At 38.0% G+C, this 23,002-nt stretch overlaps 1 protein-coding gene across 4 annotated transcripts in view; it reads left to right on the top strand.

The window, feature by feature from the left end:
* Positions 1–1,158: 1,158 nt before the first annotated feature.
* Positions 1,159–23,002, top strand: part of Dync2h1 (dynein cytoplasmic 2 heavy chain 1) — a 229,073-nt gene continuing 207,229 nt past the window's right edge. For all 4 annotated transcript variants that reach the window (XM_021206255.2, XM_029543408.1, XM_021206253.2 and 1 more), the window contains exons 1-17: positions 1,159–1,590; positions 2,948–3,118; positions 3,480–3,615; positions 5,585–5,703; positions 7,146–7,290; positions 8,476–8,708; positions 9,377–9,511; positions 9,607–9,720; positions 9,814–9,925; positions 10,932–11,056; positions 12,402–12,577; positions 15,313–15,508; positions 18,212–18,307; positions 18,844–18,996; positions 19,543–19,641; positions 21,639–21,778; positions 21,891–22,119. In XM_021206255.2, coding sequence (XP_021061914.1) covers positions 1,396–1,590; positions 2,948–3,118; positions 3,480–3,615; positions 5,585–5,703; positions 7,146–7,290; positions 8,476–8,708; positions 9,377–9,511; positions 9,607–9,720; positions 9,814–9,925; positions 10,932–11,056; positions 12,402–12,577; positions 15,313–15,508; positions 18,212–18,307; positions 18,844–18,996; positions 19,543–19,641; positions 21,639–21,778; positions 21,891–22,119 — 2,574 coding nt within the window. In that variant the 5' untranslated portion in view covers positions 1,159–1,395. The remainder of the gene's footprint in view (positions 1,591–2,947; positions 3,119–3,479; positions 3,616–5,584; positions 5,704–7,145; positions 7,291–8,475; positions 8,709–9,376; positions 9,512–9,606; positions 9,721–9,813; positions 9,926–10,931; positions 11,057–12,401; positions 12,578–15,312; positions 15,509–18,211; positions 18,308–18,843; positions 18,997–19,542; positions 19,642–21,638; positions 21,779–21,890; positions 22,120–23,002) is intronic.

Genomic DNA, 23,002 nt, shown 5'->3' with positions numbered 1-23,002 from the left:
TCCCCCTCAATAACGAACTTGACAGCTCATCTCCTTTACCTGCATGTACACTCCCCAGTCTATAACGCTTCCAGCAACCTCAGACCTTCATCTGGCTACACATACACTGCTCTCTGGATAAAGGTAAACTTGTGCTCTTCTAAAATACCATATAGGCAGTTTCCATTCAAATAGACTCCCAATATATCCAGGTACAAAGAATAGAGGGCCTAACTAGCCTGAACTGGCTTTGGTATGCTCAGTTAATGTTTAGGAAGAATCTCCTATTCACATCCCTATGCCTATGCCATTGGGCATGCATATGATTAGAATTTGATGCCTTGTGGGAAGGGACATGCCTTGGAAAATAACGATGACTGAATATACTAATCAAAATAGAAATCAAACCAAAACATGTACCTTAATAAACAAACTCCTTCTATTAAACCCCAGACAAAGAAGCCCTAAAGAACAATCTATGTGTGTGCTCAGAATTGTGGCCCAATGATAGTCTGAATAATGTTTGTTATCAGTCTCTTACTTTGCTGCTTTTGTGGATCTTTCTTTGGGCATCCTTATTTTATCTTCTTTGGATAAAAGGCCAAGAACCTAGAAATACCTGACAAATGGTAACATATGACTTAAAGTTTTACTAAAATTACTAAAACCAACAAAGACAAACCCAACGGTGGTAAGTTAAGCTACCCTGGACAGAGCAAATAGAGCTTGAAAGAATAAAGAAATACAGAACTTTCTAACAAGTTGTCTGCTTGCTTGTTTTATTTACTTTATATGTATTTTATGTGTATGTGTGTTTTGCCTGCTTGTATGTATGGGCAAAGTTCAGAAGAGGGCGGAGCGTCATCCCCTCCCCTAACTGGGGATAGGAAAGCTTAGACATCATGTGTATGCCAGGAACTAAAAAGACCAAAAAGCGCTCTTAGTCGCTGATGTGCCTCTCCAGCTCCACTGACTGTGAGACCGGGTGTCCTTATGTACCCAAGGCTGCCCTCCAACTCCCAGGATTCTTCTCTTCGGCATCCTGGATACTCTGGCTACAGTCATAGACAATCGTGCTTGGATAACTGGTGATTTTTTTTCTCCTTTAAAGGCTCACTGCAACTTTGTTGTAAACTCCTAACTCTCCATTTCACAGATGTCGACCCTGATACTTGATTGTGGTTTGCACGAGAAGTGGAAACACTAGAGCTCAGCATCAGAAGGGAAGATGCAGGGATAGAAGGCGCTCTCAGCACATCCAATCGATGAGTACAGGAATCCTCAGCCTACCTTGCAGGCCCCAGACGTCCTACTTCCGGTGTTCGCTCAGTAGGCGTGAAGCGGTCGCCATAGCGACGGAGCGTTGCAACTGCAGAGTGTAGTGGTGAAGCCAGGTCCCTTTCTGTCTCCGCGGCCATGGCGGGAAGCCTCGGAGATGTCCGCAAACTCTTTCTTTTTACGACCACCCAGAATTACTTCGGGCTGAGACCGGAGCTCTGGGATCAGCCTCCGTTGAGCAACTGCCCGGAGGTGAACAACTTCTTGGACGACGGGAACCAGATGCTACTTCGGGTGCAGCGGTCCGAAGCTGGGCTGGCCTTTTCCAACACGGTAAGGCAATGGCGCGGCCTCCCCTGTCCCTCGTGCCCAGGTCGGGCCTCGTCTCCCTTCCCGCAGGTCCCAGGTCCTCATGCTAGGCCAGCCTTGCCCAGGAGCCCTGGGGCTCAAGTTGTTCCTGCCTTCGTATAGTAGGAGTTTCCCTGTCCACACATCTAAATAGGAACGAACTGTTGTCACCCCAGCTCTTTCTTTTCAGTCTGGTTCTTCCAGGCTGGCCTTCAATTTTGAGCCTTTAGCAATTTTACTGCATAACTGTTTACTTTAAGACATCTGTATTGTCAGCTTCCTTTGAACTGGAGCTTGACCAGTGTAGTGTGAACTAATATTTTACATAACTGAGTGCACTTATGTTTTCAAACTTGACAAACGCTAGTCCTTGAATTTCACATAATTTTCATCCTCGTAAAAGATGACAATTTTACAGTAAAGTATCTGCCTCTTTCCTGTGACAAATTATTTTAAAAGTTAGGATAAAAGCGCCATAAAACGTCTGTAAGGAGAGTAACGTTTATAAGCCTTTAATTTATTGGCTTTCTGGCAAAAGGAAAGAGGAAAAAAAAAATCTGTTGAGTGTTATACTTTTTGGCTAATAAATTGATTACTATAAATTGACATCTTTAGTATTGATTTAGTACATTCCTGTGAAGTCAGTTTATTTCACTTTTTGGTTATTTATTTATTTATGTTTGATACAGTCTAGCTTCCTAGTCCAGATTGCTATTGACCATGTCATCCTTTGGTCTTATCCTCCACAGTGCTGAGAAAATAGCCATGCACAGCAAACCCAGTTCATGTACCATTTCTAATACTAAGTTAATGTTCAAACTCTACAAACAATTTTGGCTACAGTAAAGATATCTTAGGAGATAGACTCATACATTTTTGGCAGTTTTAAATACATGTGCAAATTTAAAGGCACCTTTTAAAAATTTAAAATGCCCCCCTGAAGATGACAAGGTTAATATGTATGTATATATATAAATATGTATATACATACATACATACATACACACCTTGGGGCAGTATACATGTATGAGGGGAATTCAGTCTTCATCTGTAGTATTACTCATTTCTGATTCAGTAGAAAAGTTAGCTGGGAATGTCAGCAGTACATAGAGTTTTATGCCCACAAAATTTTACTAGTGTAGCTTTATGATAATCACATATTAAGCAGGAATTAGTTTTTAACCAGGCAGTCACTGAGCATCAGAAGTGGATGGTTTGAATATATTGCCTTTAACTATTTTCGTCCAAGCAGGTAGTGATACAGCATGTCAATATAACATTTCTTTCTTTCAAATTCTAAGTTTTATGAAGAAGACATAACATCTTTTGTTTATCACTTTAGATTGATTTTGATGACACAAAAGACAAAGTGCTGGTGTTTTTCAAGCTCCGACCAGAAGTAATTACAGATGGCAATCTGCATGACAACATTCTTGTTTCTTCTCTGCTGGAATCTCCTATCAGCTCCCTTTACCAAGCAGTACGGCAGGTGTTTGCACCCATGTTGCTGAAGGTGGGTGCGATGTTTGTGGATTTATATGGGTATTTGGTCAATAAGGAAACAGATATACATATTATTGTATTTACTCTTTAATGCATTTTAGTTCATTTATTGAAAAAAATTATGGTGTTGGTGGTAGTGTCAAACTTCTAATTTTACTTTAAGCTTTGTTGAATAATGGATAAAGCTATGAAATTCAACTTATATCAACTTAAATAGCTGTACTAAATAACTTTTAGAAAATTTTAACTGTTGAAATGAAAGTTGAAGCAGACTTTCAATGAAGTAGAGACTTAGTTTCTAGACTGGTTTTAAAGTGAGCTTGACTGGCAGTGCTTGGACCAATGGCTGCTCTTGTCTGTCTTTTATTTAGGACCAGGAATGGAGCAGAAACTTTGATCCTAAACTTCAGAATCTTTTGAGTGAACTAGAAGCTGGATTGGGTATAGTCCTACGAAAATCGGATACTAACTTTCCCAAGCTGAAACTTAAGGAAGACGATACTAGAGGTATATGGCAGTAGATGATGGTTTACTTCCAGAACCCAGTGTGTATGTGTGTGTGTGTGTGAGTGAGCATATGTGCACACACACATGCCATTAAACACTTATAGAGGTCAAAGGACAGTTTGTAAGAGTCAGGTCTCTCCTTCTAGCTTTTGGAATCCTGGGATCAAACTCAGGTTGTCAACATTAGTGACAAGCACCTTTTATAATTGGAACCATATTTGTGGTTCTCAAAATAATTTTATAATGTAATCAATTCGAGAGGAGGGACCCTCAATTGAGAAAATGTCTTCATAAGATTAGGCTTTAGGCAAGCCATTTTAATTAGTAACTGATGGGGGAGGGGAAGGTCCCAGCCCATCATTGATGATGCCATCCCTGAGGTCTTGGGTTCTTTAAGGAAGCAGGTTGAACAGCCATGGGGAGTAGGCCAGTAAAGCAGCTCTCCTCCATGGCCTCTGCTTCAGCTCCTGCCCTGTCCCAGTTCCCATCCTGATGTCTTAATGAACCAAAGAAACCCTTTCATCCCCAAGTTTCTTTGGTAATGGTGTTTCATTACAGCAGTAGTGAAGTCATGTCTTAACTAGGACACCATCTTTAGTGAGCTCAAAGTATAAAGTGATCATTTCACTAACACATTAGCAAATAGCTGTATTTCTTTGCAGATTTTTTTCTGTGTTTTTGGATCTTCTATGAATATAACTTTTTAAAGAATGAATAGATTTTATGGGTTTGGAGAAGAAAATGTTCTTTTTAGCACTGGATAGTTTATAGAAATTGAAAATACAGTGATTATCCTATAAAAGGTGCCTTGAATCCGACTCACCTGACCAGCACTTTCTCTGTGAAGAACATCGAGCTGTCCTGTGCTCGTATTCTTGGCACTGTGCTCTAAGACCAGTTTAAAGTGTAAGCATGGAAAAACTGTGGTGCCCAGCAAAGCACAGAAAGGGCATTGTTTACAACACAAGGAGGAAAACCAGTGGGTAAAGCATGGCTTTGACTTCACCTTTGAACATGTGTTCAGACATCTCAGATCTTACCGCCTTCCTACAGAATATGGGAATAATGAAGATGGCTGGCTGTGTACCCTGTGAAGATAATAGACTATGTATCTTATAATTCATGTGAAAATAATAGGAAATGTGTATTTTATTTGATACTATTTATAATTTTATTGTGAGGATAGATAAATTCCTACTTAAGACTTAAATGAATGTATAACATACAAATAATACTGAAAAATATTGGAAGCACAAATTGCATTTTGCTCAATCAAGTAGATGCTTTTTAAAACTTAACCCTAATGAATAGTACTCAGCATGTGATTAAGCACACAAAAATTATCTAGTTCATTGGGATATTTAAAAGAGAAGTTAACAATAAAACTCTTTTGCTTATACTTTCAAATTAAGTTAAAAACAGTCATTGATTATAAATCTCTTTGTGTGTGTGTGTGTGTGTGTGTGTGTTTTGTTTTGTTTTTTTGAGACAGGGTTTCTCTCTGTGTAGCCCTGGCTGTCCTGGAACTCACTCTGTAGACCAGGCTGGCCTCAAACTCAGAAATCCGCCTGCCTCTGCCTCCCAAGTGCTGGGGTTAAAGGTGTGAGCCACCACTGCCTGGCATATAATTCTTTCATTTGATGTAATTTACAAGCAAAATGGTATTAGGGTCAGATTTAGGGATCATTGTGTCGGACCAAATTCAGACTGAATGATAGCCTGTTAAGAATGGTTGACAGCCGCAGGTAGGTATCACCCAACATCAGACTCAGAAAATTGGACCTGAACTGTAAAGTAGGGGCAGTTAGTGTTTCTAACAGACTTAAGTGAGAATTTACTGCTGATATGGATTCTAAGGTCCTTTTCTGTCCATCTTCTGGACCAAACCTAACCCAGCAGATGAACCAAGCAGGGTTACTCCCTTTCTCTCTACATTATTAGCTGAATTTGTTTTTCTTACCTTTTTTAGGTATTCTCACACCAAGTGATGAGTTCCAGTTTTGGATAGAACAAGCTCATCGTGGAAGCAAACAGATTAGTAAAGAAAGAGCCAGTTACTTTAAGGAATTATTTGAAACAATTGCAAGGGTATGTGACTCGCATAGTTTTGCATGTTCCGCTTCTTGTTAATAGGCCTCAGGGTTCAGTATTTTTTAAAACCTACTTGATAGTTGCAAGCAAGATACATAGTTTAATAAATTCTAGATTTCACTTAAGGTTTATGTTTAAAATACTTAAATATAAAAATGAAAGCAGTAAATTCCAATCTCTAGGATATCATTTTCTTCAAAACCAAATACAGTTTTCTGAAAGTACTGGGAGAAAAACAAAATCCAAGAGTTGGCAGTGTCCCCTGGGTAAAGTGCTTCTTATGCAACTGTGAAGCTCTTGACTTTGCATCTGCATGTGTCTATGACTCTAGAGCTAGTGTGGGGACAGGAGGGTTGGGGGACTTGCTAGCTAGCCATCTAGTCTGATGGAGAGCTGGAAGTTCTTTGAAAGAAACAAGATGGAATAGGATAGAGAAATTTACACAATGTTGACCTTTGGCCTCCACATTTACACCACAAACCAGTGCTCACTTTCACACACACACAAACACACATGCACAATACGTTCATTTACCACATACACAGAAACCCAGTACACTAACAGAATAATTTGTATAGAGATAATATATTCTTTTGATGGAATGATTTAAAGTAATATTTCAAAATAATTTATAATATGGTTTCTTCCTTTCTGCCTGTTTGATTATCTCTTGCTGTATGTGCTTAGGGATTTAGTAAGTTATAACTTTCAGTATGATTGTACTTTATTCAGAACAAACCAGTTTTTTATTTGTTTCCACTATTACTTCATCAACAGGATCGTCCTTATTTTTTAATATTATCTCAGTGTTTACTATTGTGGTATGTGTACGCATGATGTGTATATATGTGTATGGGCAAGTGTGCTGTGGCACGCATGGAGTCAGATGAGGACAACCTCATGGAGTCAGTTCTTTCTTGTACCTTTGCATGGATCCTAGGGATCAAGCTCAGTCCGGGAACCTTGTGTGGCAGATTCCTTTACCACTGAACCTTCTTGCCAGTCCCAGTGGTATCATGGTAATGGTGTGTTTGAAGTATATTAAAGCTTGTTTTGATGACAGTGATAAAACACAGAATAATGAATTTGTTTCCTCTTATTGTTAGTCAGCACATTATACAGCACAACACATGACTGAATAAAGGACGTGTGAATTGTAGTGGGTAGTGTGTATATGGAGCTAAAGCAGCCTCTGTTGGGGAAATAGATAAGCCCAACTTAAAGAAAACTCAGCTAAGGGCATGAATAAATGAACAGTCTTTTTAGTATTATTTTTTAGACTTTTGTGATATTTATGTTTATGTAGGATATTTGCAAAAACAGGTCGGAAAAAGAGAGAGGAAATTAGATTTACAGCAGTTGAGCAACTCTAGGAACATTTTGATTGTTACTTAACACACAGATATAACTGCTTCAACATGAAGGCCTTTTCCTTTCAGGAATTTTATAACTTGGACAGTCTGTCCTTACTAGAAGTTGTTGACTTGGTAGAGACAACTCGGGATGTTGTAGATGATGTGTGGCGACAGACAGAGCATGATCATTACCCTGAGTCACGTATGCTGCATCTCCTGGATGTCATAGGTATGGGGAGGAGTGAGCTCTGAGAACTGTGCAAATACCCTTCCTTCCTTCCTTCCTTCCTTCCTTCCTTCCTTCCTTCCTTCCTTCCTTCCTTCCTTCCCTCCTTCCCTCCTTCCCTCCCTCCTTCCCTCCCTTCCTTGATTTCCTGAAGTTCTTTCTTAAAATACTTAGTAATATAGTACTAGCTAGCTACTTAAAGTAATTCTTAATAAACCATATAGATTTATCTACATACATTCTTTTTTTTTTTTTAAAGATTTATATATTTATTATATGTAATTACACTGTAGCTATCTTCAGACACTCCAGAAGAGGGCATCAGATCTTGTTGCAGATGGTTATGAGCCACCATGTGGTTGCTGGGATTTGAACTCTGGACCTTCGGAAGAGCGATCGGGTGCTCTTACCAACTGAGCCATCTCACCAGCCCCATTTACATACATTCTTGTTTATAGTTGGTTTAGTTTATAGATGTGAAATACTTTGATCACTGATAGAACTAAATTTATATTTTTAGTGCTTATGCATATGTTAATTAGTTAAAAAAAATTAAAGATTTGTTTATGTGCATATGTGGTACCAATGGAGACCAGAAGAGGGTTTCTGATCCCTTGTACTGGAGTTACAGGCATTTGTGAGTCACCTGACTTGGGTGTTGGGATCTGAACATAGGCCCTCTGATGGAGCAGTGAGCATTCTGCACTGCCAAGACATTTCTCTAGCCCACCTCATGTGTTCATTTTACAATATTTTCAAATGAACTAAAAATTTTTGAAAAATGCACTGTTAACATCCCAGTTTTATATATTTGATTCAGAAAATATTCTTTTCATGATTCCCCTTAGAACATGAGATAAGCTCATGACAGGTGTGTATTACAGCACTTTTTGTGATAAGTCCAGTCAGGTAGCAATTTGAAATTGTTTATGTTTACTTCTTCCATGAAGTAGCCTCTGTGGCCATCAAAGAAGTATGTGTTTTGGTGCAGTTTGTTGACTGAAGAAGAATGCAAGCTAATGTCTGTATGCACATATGTATTTATAAAGACAGTTAACTGATAATCGAATCTAAGGGTGGGTTGATCATATTTTGTGCTGGTTAATGTGCATGTTAATTTTTTCCTAAGTGTACATTTTATCATTCTGTAAAAAAATTTACATACAATCTTGCTTTATGTTTTATTAGGTGGTTCATTTGGAAGGTTTGTTCAGAAAAAACTGGGAAGCTTGAAACTGTGGGAAGATCCTTATTATCTCGTGAAAGAAAACCTTAAAGCTGGCATTTCAATTTGTGAACAATGGGTGATAGTCTGCAGTCACCTCACAGGTCAGGTGTGGCAGCGCTATGTCCCTCATCCATGGAAAAGTGAAAAATATTTCCCAGAAACTCTTGACAAACTGGGCAAACGCCTAGAGGAGGTACCAGTATGATTGTCTACTTCTTTGTCTTTAAGTGGAAGTGGGTTTTCACTGGTCTGTGAAGGCATTTTACAATTGATGAACATGTGTAAAAGAAATGATTTATTGTTTGGGTGAACATAGGAATTAATGTCATATGAGACAAGTCCTGGCATGTTCTGGTGTAGTGCGAAGTGCATCGTGGTGCTAAGTCCTAGTTCCTATTTTTCTTAGGTATGTGAGTGCTCAACATATCAGTTGTGAAATTCTGTTTTGTTCTTTGTCGTAAAAGACGTGACACGGTTTTCCCTGTGTGGGATCTCTTAGGCTTTCTCCTGGCTCTTGGCATTGCTTCAAAGCTTGACTCTCTGAGGGTGTACTCAGTGGAAATGTTTCAGTTTCTCATTTACTTCAGCTATGAACTTTGATAAAAGTTACATAATTGGCTTCACAGGAAAGGCAAAATGAGAGATTGCAGAGGTAATTTCACCCCTTTCTTAGGAGAAACACAATTAATATTTTTTGGTATAGAATATTTCAAACATACATAAAAGAGTAAGATACTTTCAGTTTTGTTCATTTTTCAGAAGCTACTGTAAAGAAATGTGTATAAACTCTTTAGATTTTAGTCCAACTTACAGAGTTATTTAAACTTAACACATTTTACGTTTTAATCTATTACATTTTAGGTCTTGGCTATTCGAACAATTCATGAGAAGCTCTTGTATTTTTTACCTGCCAGTGAGGAGAGACTTGTATGCCTGTCTCGAGTATTTGAGCCTTTTACTGGTGTGAACCCCGTGCAGTACAATCCTTATACTGAGGTTGTGTTTATGTCTTTAATTTCCTTTTGTGTTCTTGACTTTTAAAGGTCACTTTGTAAAGTTTTACAGTCTAACAGTATAATTAATTTGTTTAGCCTTTATGGAAAGCTGCAGTGTCTCAGTATGAAAAGATCATTGCACCCGCAGAACAGAAAATAGCAGGGAAATTAAAGAATTATATTTCAGAAATTCAAGATAGTCCACAGCAGGTAAAATATTGAAAGATTTTACTGTTTTGTTTTGTAAGCTATTTTAATGTATGTGGTTGAATTGAGATAAACATGAACTTTGTCTTATGTTAGCTTCTCCAAGCATTTCTAAAATACAAAGAATTGGTGAAGCGACCCACTATAAGCAAAGAACTGATGTTAGAGAGAGAGACTTTACTGGCAAGACTTGGGGATTCAGCTAAAGGTAAAGTTAATCAGAGGTAACAGTGTTTTCTTGAGAAATGTTTTTATAGATACATATTTCTTTCATGCTATGGTTTAGGATTAAAAACTATGTTAAAACATCTTTAGGGCAGATTTATTTATGATATTAATGATAGATTTATTTTTATTTCTTTAAAATTATTTATGTTCATGTCTTCTCTGCATGTATGTTTGTGCACTGTGTGCATCTTTGGTTGCCATAGAGGCCAGAAAAGGGTGTCACACCCCCCAGATCTGTTGCAGGCAGTTAAGAACTGCCATGTAGGTGCTGAAAATCCAAAACAGCTTGTGCTTTTAACTCTCAACATCTTGCAAGCCCCTAGATTTGTTTTATATATTTATTTATTTATTTATTTTTGGTTTTTTCGAGACAGGGTTTCTCTGTGTAGCCCTGGCTGTCCTGGAACTCACTCTGTAGACCAGGCTGGCCTCAAACACAGAAATCCGCCTGCCTCTGCCTCCCGAGTGCTGGGATTAAAGGCGTGCACCACCACGCCCAGCCCTAGATTTGTTTTAAATTAGCAGATTATTATTATTTTTTTTTATGTCTTACATAGTGAGTTGTGTTAGTTTCTTTTCCTTTTGCTATGATAAAGTACCCTGACTAAAGCAAATTAAGGAAGGAAAGAATTACTGTCACTGATAGTTCAAGTTAGTCAGGAGCAGGCATTTGAAGCAGCTGCTCCTGTTATCTCCATAGTCAGAAGGAAACTGATGCATGCATGCTTGTGATAAGCTTGCTTTTCTGTCCTACACAGTTCAGCAACCCCTTCCCCTATAGCATGGTTCTTCCCACATCAGTTAATGTATGTTAATCACCTGAACCTGCATTCCTATTGATTCTGACTTGTATCATGGGGACAGCAGTGATCCTCATATACACCCCGAGGTTCTTGTGGTGCAGTGAGGATCAAGAGCCACAGCATTTCCAATAAGGTTTGAAATATACTGCTTCTGTGTTATTTGATTTGATTTGAATGATACAGATTTTCGATTGGACTTTGAGAATCGGTGCCGAGGAATTCCTGGTGATCCATCTGGACCACTTTCTGGCAAAAATCTTTCAGAAGTTGTGAATAATATTGTTTGGGTTCGTCAGTTGGAATTGAAGGTACTTGTTTTAATACAGTTGAACAGTAAACATTCAAAACGTACAATTAAGGTATATGACAGGGACCCTAAAGCTCTTGTGACAATACTGTTTTCCCTCCATGCAGTACAGTTAATTTCTCATTGTTGTGACCAGATGCTAGAGAAACAACTCTAGGGAAGAAAGATTTACTTTGGCTCACAGTGACTTTCATGATGAGCGGTCTGGATGCTTGCAGCTCCGTGTTTGGTGGCTGGAGCGTATGACATGATACTTCGGCCGATCAGGAATCAGAGAACTGGGGGCAAAACCTTGCTAAGTTGTGGCCTTTATCCCTACCCCATAATTTTACACTGTCAGTTAGGCTCCATGTCAAAAGGACAATACAGTTTCCAAAAACAGTGCCTTCAGCTGGGGACCATGTGTTTAAATACCTAATCAAGTAGGATGCAGTTTACCTTCATGCCATAATATCTCATTTTCCTTGAAATGTAAAGAAGTCTAAGGACACGTGTGGAGAAGGTTGTGGTTCTGTTCATTTTCATTATAGAGGAGTTTGTCACGATGTGTTGCTCAGAGCCTCTGAAAGCATCTGTGAGGACTGTATCTTTGATACTAGATTCAGACAAAAACTTGGGATGTCACAGTGGTTTGAAAGTCTAACCGCAAGTATTTTTATGCCACTAAAATCACATCAAAAGTTTAAGGAAAGGCAAAAGGTTGTTATACGTAATTGTCTGTGATAATGTTATTAAAATTGAGCTCAGACTCTGTTGGACCTACTATTAATATGTATAGGTTTTGAATTGACCTGTATAATAAACATTAAAGGTCATGGGATATTATAAAACCTACTTCTCAAAGCTGTACCTTTGAACTATATTCTGAAATATTTTGCCTTGTATTTTCAATCAGTCATTTCTCGAGAGTACCAGAATTGGCAGATATGGAGGAAGACACATTTTTTTTTTTCTTACCTGACATGCAAATCTGTCTATTTTTTGTTTGAACCATTAAGAACTTTTTTTTGCAAATGGCCAGTATTATTCTAAATATGTTTAGGAGTAATGTAATGCTCTGAATATGAGTGAAGTCCAGCTCTTGCTTGGTTTGCCATCCCTTCCTTTAATTTTTTATATTCTACCTTGTTTGACTGTCCTCTTGGGATTTATTATTCTGAGGTTGTGTGATTCAGAAGGCAATTAGAGGATGATATGCTTATTCCTTATGGAAAAGCTTTGTTCTCTTGTTTATAAATGAAAGAAAAATATTTTTTGAGTCTCAAGTCAGAGAAAGGACCTCCTAATATTAAAAGCTGAAATCTAGCTATCATTAATGCTTATTTTTGTCATTTGACTTTTTAAAGGTAGACGATACTATCAAGATAGCAGAAGCGCTTTTGTCTGACTTGTCAGGATTTCGATCTTTTCATCGGAGTGCTGAAGATCTCTTGGACCAGTTCAAGCTCTATGAACAAGAACAGTTTGATGACTGGTCAAGAGAAGTCCAGTCAGGGTTGTCTGACTCCAGGTCAGGTTTGTGGTAAGTGCCAGCACTGCAGTGTGAGCCCAAAGCCACGTGTTAGTAATCCATGTGGGAAGACGGAAGGAGCCCTTCTCTACATGCATGTTGCTGCTTGCTTATGAGTTGTTGCATGTAAAACATTTTTACTCTTTATATTTTAAAGATTGTTTTTATCATTTTATGTGTTTATGTGGGAATGTCCCATATATGCTCCATTGCCCTCAGAGGCAAGACAAGTTCCAGATCACTAGAGTTAGGGGAGACTATGGTCTTTGACTTTGTTGTTGGGAACTGAACCTGGGTTGTCTAGAAGAGCAGGGCCATCTATCTCATTGGTCCTGAGTGTACTGTAAGTCTCTGAAGTTGGAAACTTTTAACTATACAACTGGAGTTGCTTGCCTGCCCCCTCTAGTCACCTGTCTAGACCTGGGTTTGCAGATTCTTTTTTGAGAATTAGATATTCCTTCTCTCATGATTTTTTATGAAAAATGTCTCATATTTCTTCTACCTTTTTAAACAATTGAATACATAAGCACTTTAAATTGCAATTACTTTTGAACCCTTTAAGAAAGAGGTATTTTCTTATGACACTCCAAATTGTAAGTAAGCCTTTGGCAAGTGTTACTAAATTTTTTTAAATATTTTGTTAGTTACCATTGTCTTAGTAGCAACTCATTGGGTGTGACTAGGAAAAAAACAATCCACATTCCTTTATACCCGCAGTCAGTTTTCTACAGTATATTATTATCTCTAGATACTTGCTGTGTCTCCTCTTACTGGGACTCAAACTCTTGCCTTGTGCATGCACTTTACATCTGAGCTATACCTTCAGCCCTCTTTTCCCCCTCAACAGATAAAGTATCCTTATGTTGCCCTGGTTGGAGGGGGGGGGGCGTTGTTTCAGATTCTTATGTGTGCAACCACAATGTCTTATTAAAAAGAAACTGTTCATAACATGAAGTTCTATACCCCTCCTCTACTCTCAGTAGAAGTATAATCAATCCAAATGCACTCTTAAGTTGGATAGATAATGCATTTCCCTGACTACAGTTCTGGCTCATGAGGAAGATTAGAGGAACCCAGGGGTTCTAGGGTATAGTGACTATAATTTTGTGCAGTTTAACTCTTTACTTCCTACATGGAGTGAAAACTAAAAGAGATTATATAGCCCCCATCTTCCAGAACTGTAGCTAGCTAGGTTTGAAACCTAGTTTACTTTGTTATGTAGATCCTGTTGTGGTTTGCTCTATAAGGTGGTGAGTGAGCTGAGGTCCGCTAATGAGCCTGATGAACCTTTTGCAACCCTGATTTTCTCGTCTCAACAAAATCTTTCTCCCATCTTTTTTTTTTTGGGGGGGGGGGATATAAAACCTTTTCTACTCTTTGTGATCATCAGAGTCCCTCTGAAGATATCCTTTGAAGTCCTGGTATATGCAAACTTTTTTGAAGAAGGCAAAAGAATTTCCATTGTAGTGGTTGTTATGCTCATGAGTACATACAGGAATACAGGATCTTCTTTTTAAGTCATTGAACATCTTCTTTTGTAATAGGTTATTGGAGGTGATAGTAAGTAAGCAGAATGCAGTTGCTCCTTGCTTTCTTGATTACCTCTTGTGAATTTTCTTAATTTTGAAAATGATTTGAAAGGAAGAACATAATATAAACTATAATAAATCAAAATAATGTCTACTTTATGATGATGAGTGTTTTTTTATAATCTACACTGATTTGAAAACTCCAAAGCAGTTTTATTATTAAAGTCTTATCCCAAGAAAAGGCAAATTTAAAGGGTAAGGGATTTATTTATTTATTTATTTTTAAAAATTTATTTATTTATTTATTATATGTAAGTACACTTTAGCTGTCTTCAGACACTCCAGAAGAGGGCATCAGATTTTTGTTACGGATGGTTGTGAGCCACCATGTGGTTGCTGGGATTTGAACTCAGGACCTTTGGAAGAGCAGTCAGTACTCTTAACCGCTGAGCCATCTTACCAGCCCAGGGTAAGGGATTTAAACATGTGATTGTTTTTGTTCTTACAATTTGATTTATTTGTTGATTCTTTACTAAAACTATGGAGGATGCAATCAGCCCACAGACATCCTGGGTCCCATTAGGATCAAGTCAGATCCTTCTTGTTTGTCAGTCTTGATTCTTAGCTAACACTTCAAGGGTGGATTTTTTCTGATTTATAAAGTGCTCATTTATGTATTGATGTATTTTGAATACTGCAGTTTGTTATCAAAGTCTGGATGGTAAGAAAACATGGGAAGAACTTCCTTTTTTTAACACTGTCCCAGCTTAATTTAAAAGATTGCTGCACAGTAGAATTTGTTAACTTCAGTTTTTAGGGAGAAGTTCTTGAGGCAGTTAGCATACTGAATCCATAGCATCACACAAAGAGCATGGTAACAGGATTTCAAACCTCTACAGCGTGTAAAACCAGCCCTTACTGCCCAAAGTTAAATAAGTCTTAAAAGTTCTCTGCAGGCTCTATATGTTTTTTCAAACCAAGTAACTCTAATTTGATTGCACAAGAAATTATTGATAACAACACAAACATATAATTTTCTTTTGAAGAATAAGCAGGAGGAACAGAGTTAGAATGCCTGGATTAGAAAGTTTGTTTGTTTCAACTGTTAGGTTTGTGGAAAAGTTGAACAAAATGCTGTGTTTTTATCAGTTTCATTACACCAAAGTTTAACAACAGTGTAGCTTCAAAGATATCCCCCCCTTCCTCTCTCTCTCTCAGTATTGAGGCTAACAGCCGAATAATGGAATTGGACCCTAATGATGGGGCATTAAAAGTGCATTATTCTGATCGCCTGGTGATTCTTCTGCGAGAAGTTCGTCAGCTTTCTGCCCTAGGCTTTGTCATTCCTGCAAAAATACAGCAGGTTGCAAATGTTGCTCAGAAGTTCTGCAAGCAAGCCATCATTCTTAAGCAAGTATGAATGACACCTTTGAAGATACTTTTGCTCTTGGTTATTATGCTAAATTAGACTATGTTAAGGGCTTTAGTTTTTGCTTTTAATTTTTTTATGCTACTGTAAGAGATTATCAACTTGTGAATTTACAGTTTGATAAATGACTAAATTAGAAATCTGTTTGAATCTATAGGATTTTTTAAGCTTAACATTAACATTAATTTTCATTCTGAAATCAAAATGGCAGGAAGCAGACAAGCATAGCACTGGAGCAGTTGCTAAGAGCTTTACATCCTGATCCACAGGCAACAGGCAGAGCCCGAGACTGGGCCTGCTGGGGCTTTCTAAAGCTTCAGAGCCTCCAGTTACACAGGCCTCTGACAAAGCCAAACCTACTCTAACAAGGACACATCTCCTAATCCTTCAACTAGTTCATCAGCTGTGGAATAAGCATGCAAATCATATGAGCCTATGGGGCCATTTCCATTCAAACCAGCACAGACCTTTTTTTTTTTTTTTTTTTTTTTTGGTTTTTCGAGACAGGGTTTCTCTGTATAGCCCTGGCTGTCCTGGAACTCACTNNGTAGACCAGGCTGGCCTCGAACTCAGAAATCCGCCTGCCTCTGCCTCCCGAGTGCTGGGATTAAAGGCCTGCGCCACCAGGCCCGGCCAGCACAGACCTTTAATGTTATTTCTTCCCCTCTAGCCTGTATATCACCCATGGAAATGACATTAGGGAAGAGGATTCTTGGCCATTTCTATTTTGATTTCTGTGTGTACTGCAACCAAAATGTGTGTATCCTATTTTCTAGTTAAGGTGGACAACCAGGAGTGTTCATAATAGCCTATCTTGTCTTGGAGGCCTTTGGGACCTCCCTGTTCAATATCCTGTAGGGAGGTGTACCGTACTTGGTACTGAGGTTTTCATATAATAACCATATCTTCTACATTGTCAGGTCATGCAGGGTACCATTGTTCCAATTCTTTTTTTTTTTTTTTTCTTTAAAAATCATTTTTATTAGCTTACAAAGTAGTGGGTTTCCATAAGGATTTAAAAAAATTATTTGACTTTTTTGTATATGAGTATTTTTCCTACATGTATATCTGTACCAGGTACCTGCAGAGGCCAGAAGAGGGCATTATATCCTCTAGAGCTAGAATTACAGATGGGCTTGCCTTGGGTGCTAGGGCTTAAACCCAGGTCCTCCTCTGAAATAACAGCCCGTGCTCTTAACCACTGAACCATTATCCCAGCTCTTCCATAAGGATTTTTCATACATCTTTAGTTTTGATTTTTTCCTTCCCCACATCTTTCTCTCTTATTTGTCTACCATATATTTCTACTTAAACCTTTAGCTCCCTGTACCCCCCTCCCCCCCACCTACATACTACTATCTACCTCTGCCAATAAGGCCCTACCTCCACCTCAGTTTCCTTCTGCTTTCCTGACCTCTTTGCATAGTCTCAAGTTAAACACATAGGTCTAACAATTTGAAGCTAGGGTCTGTATATGAGAGAGAACATGTTTGTCTTTCTGGACCTAAGTTTTTCACTTGGTATGATATTTTTTGGTTCCATCTATTTTCCTACTTTTTTTTTTTTTTTATAGCTGAATAGAATCCCATTGAATATATATAGCACATTTTCATTATCATTCATTAGTTGATGGACACCTAGACCAGTTGCAGTTCTAGCTCTTGTGAATAGAACAGCAATGAACACGGTGTGTCTTTGTATAAGGTATGCAGTTCTCTGGGTATATGCACAGAAGTGGTATATCTGGGTCATATGGTAGGTCTATTTTCAGCCTTTTGAGGAACTTTCATACTCTAAAGTTCCTCCTTTAAGAGTAAACATGAAAGATGTCCAGGAAAGAATTATGTGCTAAGGTTGGTAAGATGTGTCATGGTAAGGATGGGCCTTCTGAGTAGGAATTGTGCTAATTTTTTTGCTGTCAGTCAGGAAACTGCAAGCTATATATGCTTCCTGATGAATACAAGACAGAGATGGTATTGAATTACAACTTTCAGGCTCCGCTCATCCACTGGGTATATAGAGGAATCTGGCCTGAGGAGCAAGAGCAACAGCTGATTCAGTGAAGTAATGGGGAACACGTGTGGGGAGCATAACCAATATCATGTGTATGATCACATAGCCAATATCTTAATCTAGGATTTGAAACAGGGAGACTAGTTAGTTCATAGACTGTTGCCCTGGTCTTACTAAGAGATTAGTCATGGATTCAAGAAGGGGATAGAGGTCGGAAGATATGGTTGGAATGAAGGTATATTTTGAAAGTAAAGGTTTTTGCTGATGTGGAACTTGAAATCAAGAGAAGCCCATTTCTGATGTGAACCATGTTATGCACTACAGAGGAGTTGAGTGCTTTCTGAGAAGTGCAGAAGAAGGGAATTCTGTCTTTTAGCACTAAGCCTCTTCTTAGAACTGAGTTCCTTTAATCCTGGTGGGGTGATCTTGATTCCAGGGAATACATTTTATTGTCTGTTTAACCAGTCTTAGGACATGACTTGATAAATTGTAGCACCTCAAAATATATGTGTTGATTTGGCATATTGATTCATAAATTCTGACCTGGAGATGAAAAACTATTTCTGTTTGACTTTTAGGGTTGAGAAAAAGTATTACTATTTGAATAAAAATAAAGGAAATATGCAAATGTGCAATGTATTATTACTAGCTGCTAATTAGACTTATATTTTGTAGGTGGCACATTTTTACAATTCCATTGATCAACAGATGATTCAGAGTCAGAGGCCAATGATGCTGCAGTCTGCCTTAGCATTTGAACAGATAATTAAAGTAAGTGAGAGCTTCATGCTTTAGGACACAAATAGAGAGGTTGTGCTTATCCTTCAGTTTCATAGCCACTGTGTGAGCACACGTGACTTCATTTTGTCTCCAGTGAGTTCTTTCATTCTTAGTAAGTCCTCACTATAGATTTAAGTAATTAGAGTGCTTCCCGTTACTTTGGTAGTGGGTTTGATGAGCTATATTCCTGTGTCATGCACAGCTCACATGCTACTGTAGTCTTTCTTTGAGCTGGAGATCCTGGTACACAGAACGCTTGAGGGCTTGAGTGTTGTTTTTCCTTAAACTATCTCCACATTTTGTAACTCACGAATTTGCTTTTTTGTTTATTTAAATGTTTGTAGGAAATTGGAAAAAATTCCTGGTAGGTTTTAGACTACATGGTACTTTGTGACTGCAAAGTTTTTGAAATGTATACCTTTAATTTTCTTAGCTATTAGTGTTAAGAATAATTGGGCTTTGAACATAAAATTAAACCTTTCTGGAAAAAGCACTGTATCTGATTACTATTATTTATTATACTGTAGAATTCAAAGGCAGGGAGCGGAGGCAAGTCACAGATTACTTGGGACAACCCTAAAGAACTAGAAGGCTACATCCAGAAACTACAGAATGCTGCTGAGCGACTTGCCACAGAGAATAGAAGACTGAGAAAGTGGCACACTACATTTTGTGAAAAGGTAATTTTGTTTATAGAATTTATCATACTGTGAATGGAACTGAATGAAAATAATTAGTGTGTTAGTATGTAATTACAGTTTTTCTTGTGACGTAATTCGAGATTTGAAGTTGCAAAAATAAAATTTATGTTTCCTCTTTACCTAACTTCCTCTGGTGTTTACAGCCAACCTAGCTGGAGTGCAGTTGTAAATAGCAGGAAACTGGCAGTATTTGAGGCTTACAACATGGCCAGCAGAGGCTCTATCTTTACCCAGGACAGAGCCCCGCTTTTCTCTCTGCATTTTGTATTTGAGTGCGTGTGTGTGTGTGTGTGTGTGTGTGTGTCTCCCTCCCTCCCTCCCTCCTTCCCAGTCCTTCATGGGCTTTATATTTCCATACAGTGTTGGCTGAAACTGAACTGAAGTGAGGCTTTGCCCTTGTCAGTGCATCAGGGGATGACAGGTTGCATGAAGTGAGCGGTACTTTGTCCCTTGATTAAGGTGGCTTCATCACTGGAAAGCTTCCATGTTAACAGGCTCTGAGACTATCGCACATTATTTGAACAGGTCGTCATTCTTATGAATATTGATCTGCTTCGGCAGCAGCAGCGTTGGAAGGATGGACTGCAGGAACTGAGAACTGGCTTAGCGAGTGTGGCAGCGCAGGTGCGTGGGTCATGGTTTCTGACTGTCTTTTGAGAATCTGGATGCATGATTCATTGACAAGTACATGCAAAGTCATGTATATACCTCTGGGTACTCCTAATGAATATATAGTTCTCTGACTGACACACATACAAATACTGTAAGTCACAGTGAATTTGTGTAAACTACATAAAAGTAAGTATCCGTGTGCCTTATGGAGGCCTACATCCCTGTTTAGTTTGTAATTTTCCTGACTTGGTGCTTACGAGTTTATTGTTGGCTCTTCACTTACAAGAGATTGTAACCTCTGTAGAATGCAAAGTTAAGTTCAGACTGAAGTTTACTGGTTGAAATAACTGTTAGGATTCTTTGCCATCTTAGAGGCACATTTTCATGAAGATAGCCTCTGAGTTAATTTAAGTTAGTTGTTTTATGTATTTTCCAGTTCTCAGAGTTCGAAAAAAAGAAAAAAAAGTCCAAAGTACTAGAATAGATGTCTTAATGCTTACAAACAACAATATCAAAATTCAACTATTTTTAGCTATCTAGTTTAAATTTCTTATTTTTAAAATATTCAATGATTTATTTAGGAACTAGGAAATGAAGAGTAGTACTTTTTGAGAACATTGAAAAACTACAAAAGAATTCTCAAAGTCAACTTCAAATAAAAACTTATTTTTGCCTTGAATTTTTTTTTCAAGTCTGAAGAAAAATTTTTTTAGATTCATAGTTTCTCAAATTTCACACATGGAGTATACTTTCACAAGAAAAATTAACAACACTGAAAAGTTAACTATATATACATACATATATATGTATACACACACATATACATACCACATTTTAATGTTTCTTATATTTATACTAATAGCTATATATTCTTTATAATTCTCATAACAAAACTAAAGCATTTACACATTAAGTTGAAAACAAAAATATAAAATCAATGAAACACAAATAACTTCTATTTACCACAACAAATATCTGTTTTGCACAAATAAAAAAGTGTTTTGAAGAAATAAAACTCAATTTGGTTTAATAACAAACAGCCATTGCTTCTTAAGCTGTTTGAATGGATTTTCTTCTTTCTTTTTTCCTTCTTTTTGGTTTTTTAAGACAGGGTTTTTGTGTACCTTGGCTCTCCTGGAACTTGCTCTGTAGACCAGGCTGTCCCTAGAGCTCACAGATATCCAACTATCTGTGTCTGAGTGCTGAGATTAAAGGTGCACACCGCCACCCTGTGGCCTGAATACATTCTAGCTTGTTACATATGTGTCTTGCCGCCTCTTGCTCTTAGGCCATTAAGTGGAAGTCCTCCAACAACATTTTACAAGGTGAGAACCCTATTAGTGACAAAGCTCAAACTGCCTTTGCTAAAATCTGCAAGAATGACTACACTCTCGCAAATTGCTTTTAGGTTTAGAACAGGAACATTTTTTTACTATTTGTTTGCTATTAGGCATATTTATTGGTAATGAACTCCCCCTGTAAGTTCTTCTTACACAGTGTATGGTACAAAACTTTTTATGACAGTGTCTGAATAATGCAGACACTGTCATATGTAGAGCAGACAGGACATTATGTGTACAATAGTTGCACACAGTTTTCCCCTTCTGTAGCTTCATTAGTTTTATTTTCCAAGTCAGACTTTAGTTTTGAATACTTAACACTATTGTTGATGTGTATTTCACTTTTGTCTTGTTTACTAAGAAGATGTGAGAAATGATGCCAATCTTTGCACCCATTCTCATTTCTTAGTTGATTTTTTTCCTTCCCCAAAGATTGCCTTGAGTTTTTTAATTTTGGAGAGCCTATTGTGTAATATTTTAGCTGTGAGATTTTCATATCAAATGTTTCATAAGCTCTTACTAAAAATGGCAATTAGAGTTGCATATTTTAAGATACTTAGAACAAGCCTTCAGCTGGTAAATGTGCTTTATTTTATATAGCTTGAAAATCAAGAGCAAAAAAGTCGTTTAGCACCAGTTTTTAGATTGAAAAGGTAAATGACATTTCAGGGCTTCCAACCCAGTGACATGCGTGCGTGGCGCCAGCACTGGAACCACCAGCTGTATAAGGCGCTGGAGCACCAGTACCAAATGGGGCTGGAGGCGCTCAACGAGAACCTGCCGGAGATCAACGTAGACTTAACCTACAAGTAAGAGGCTTGGAAATTCCAGTTTCACTTTCAAGTTAAACCTTTCTAATAATTTATATTCTAAGTAATATAATTTAAGATGATTTAGAGTGCCACTCATCCTGTTTTTCAGACAGGGAAGGTTACAGTTTAGGCCTCCTTTTGAAGAAATCCGGGCTAAATATTACAGAGAAATGAAGAGGTTCATCGGAATTCCCAATCAGTTTAAGGGCGTGGGTGAGGCTGGAGATGAATCAATATTTTCTGTCATGATTGATAGAAATGCAAGTGGATTTCTGACTATTTACAGCAAAGCAGAAGATCTGTTTAGAAGACTGTCAGCGGTTTTGCATCAACATAAGGTACAGAGCCTGCAAATTTCTACCCTTGTCAGAAATTTACTGATTTAGTGAGAATTTTCTCTATGATGAAATAAACTTAAGATGTGGCAAAACCAGAGAGGCAGCTTGCTAGGCTCTTACTCTAGGGTTAGGCTTGCTAGGCTCTTACTCTAGGTTCATGTTGCAAAGGAAGAGAAGTAATGGGAAATTTGTTTTTAGTTTATGAAGTTTGAGAAACTAGTTCTTTTTTCTTTAAAGTGCTTACATCAACTTGGAATGTAATGTGACATTTGCGTCAATTTTTATTCTGAAGAAAATGTATTTTGGGGGAGAATGCTCAAATGCTAATTTAATTCAGGTGATTTAAAGATGTGCAAATGCTGGGAGCCTCCCAGCCAGGGCCAGGATAGCAGTGGATTCACAGGGTAGGACTCTGGTGATGGCTTTTAAGGTCTTTGGGTCTTTGGGTCTTTCTAGCTCTCTAATTATACTAAAATGCTGATGATAGCTTCTAAAAGGTCCTAAAAACTTTCTTGCTCTTTCTAAGAGTAAAAGAGTGCTGGTTTAGGCGATTAACACCTGTAGCCTAACAGTGGAGGATTAAGCAATGCAGCCTTTGTTCTATCTCAGCAGGACCCACTGGGCTCTAACTTTCAGCCTGCTAGTCTGAAGTCACAGGAAGAGAAGAAACTTAGATAAGTGGTTATAGAATTTATTACCAAGTTGTAAAAAGTTTCCTGTGAAAGCTATCTAAGGGGAAAAGCAGAAAGATCCTAAGTAGGTAAAGGGAAAAATTCTCTAAGTGGGGAAAAGGGAGATGATTCTAGTCTAGGTGGGGAAAGGGAGATGATTCTAGTCTAGGTGGGGAAAGGGAGATGATTCTAGTCTAGGTGGGGAAAGGGAG

This window comes from Mus pahari, chromosome 10 (genome assembly GCF_900095145.1).
Source record: "Mus pahari chromosome 10, PAHARI_EIJ_v1.1, whole genome shotgun sequence".
In the NCBI taxonomy this organism is placed as follows: Eukaryota; Metazoa; Chordata; class Mammalia; order Rodentia; family Muridae; genus Mus; species Mus pahari.
Note: the sequence above shows the minus strand (reverse complement) of the source record. Positions and strands in the feature narration are given on the sequence as shown.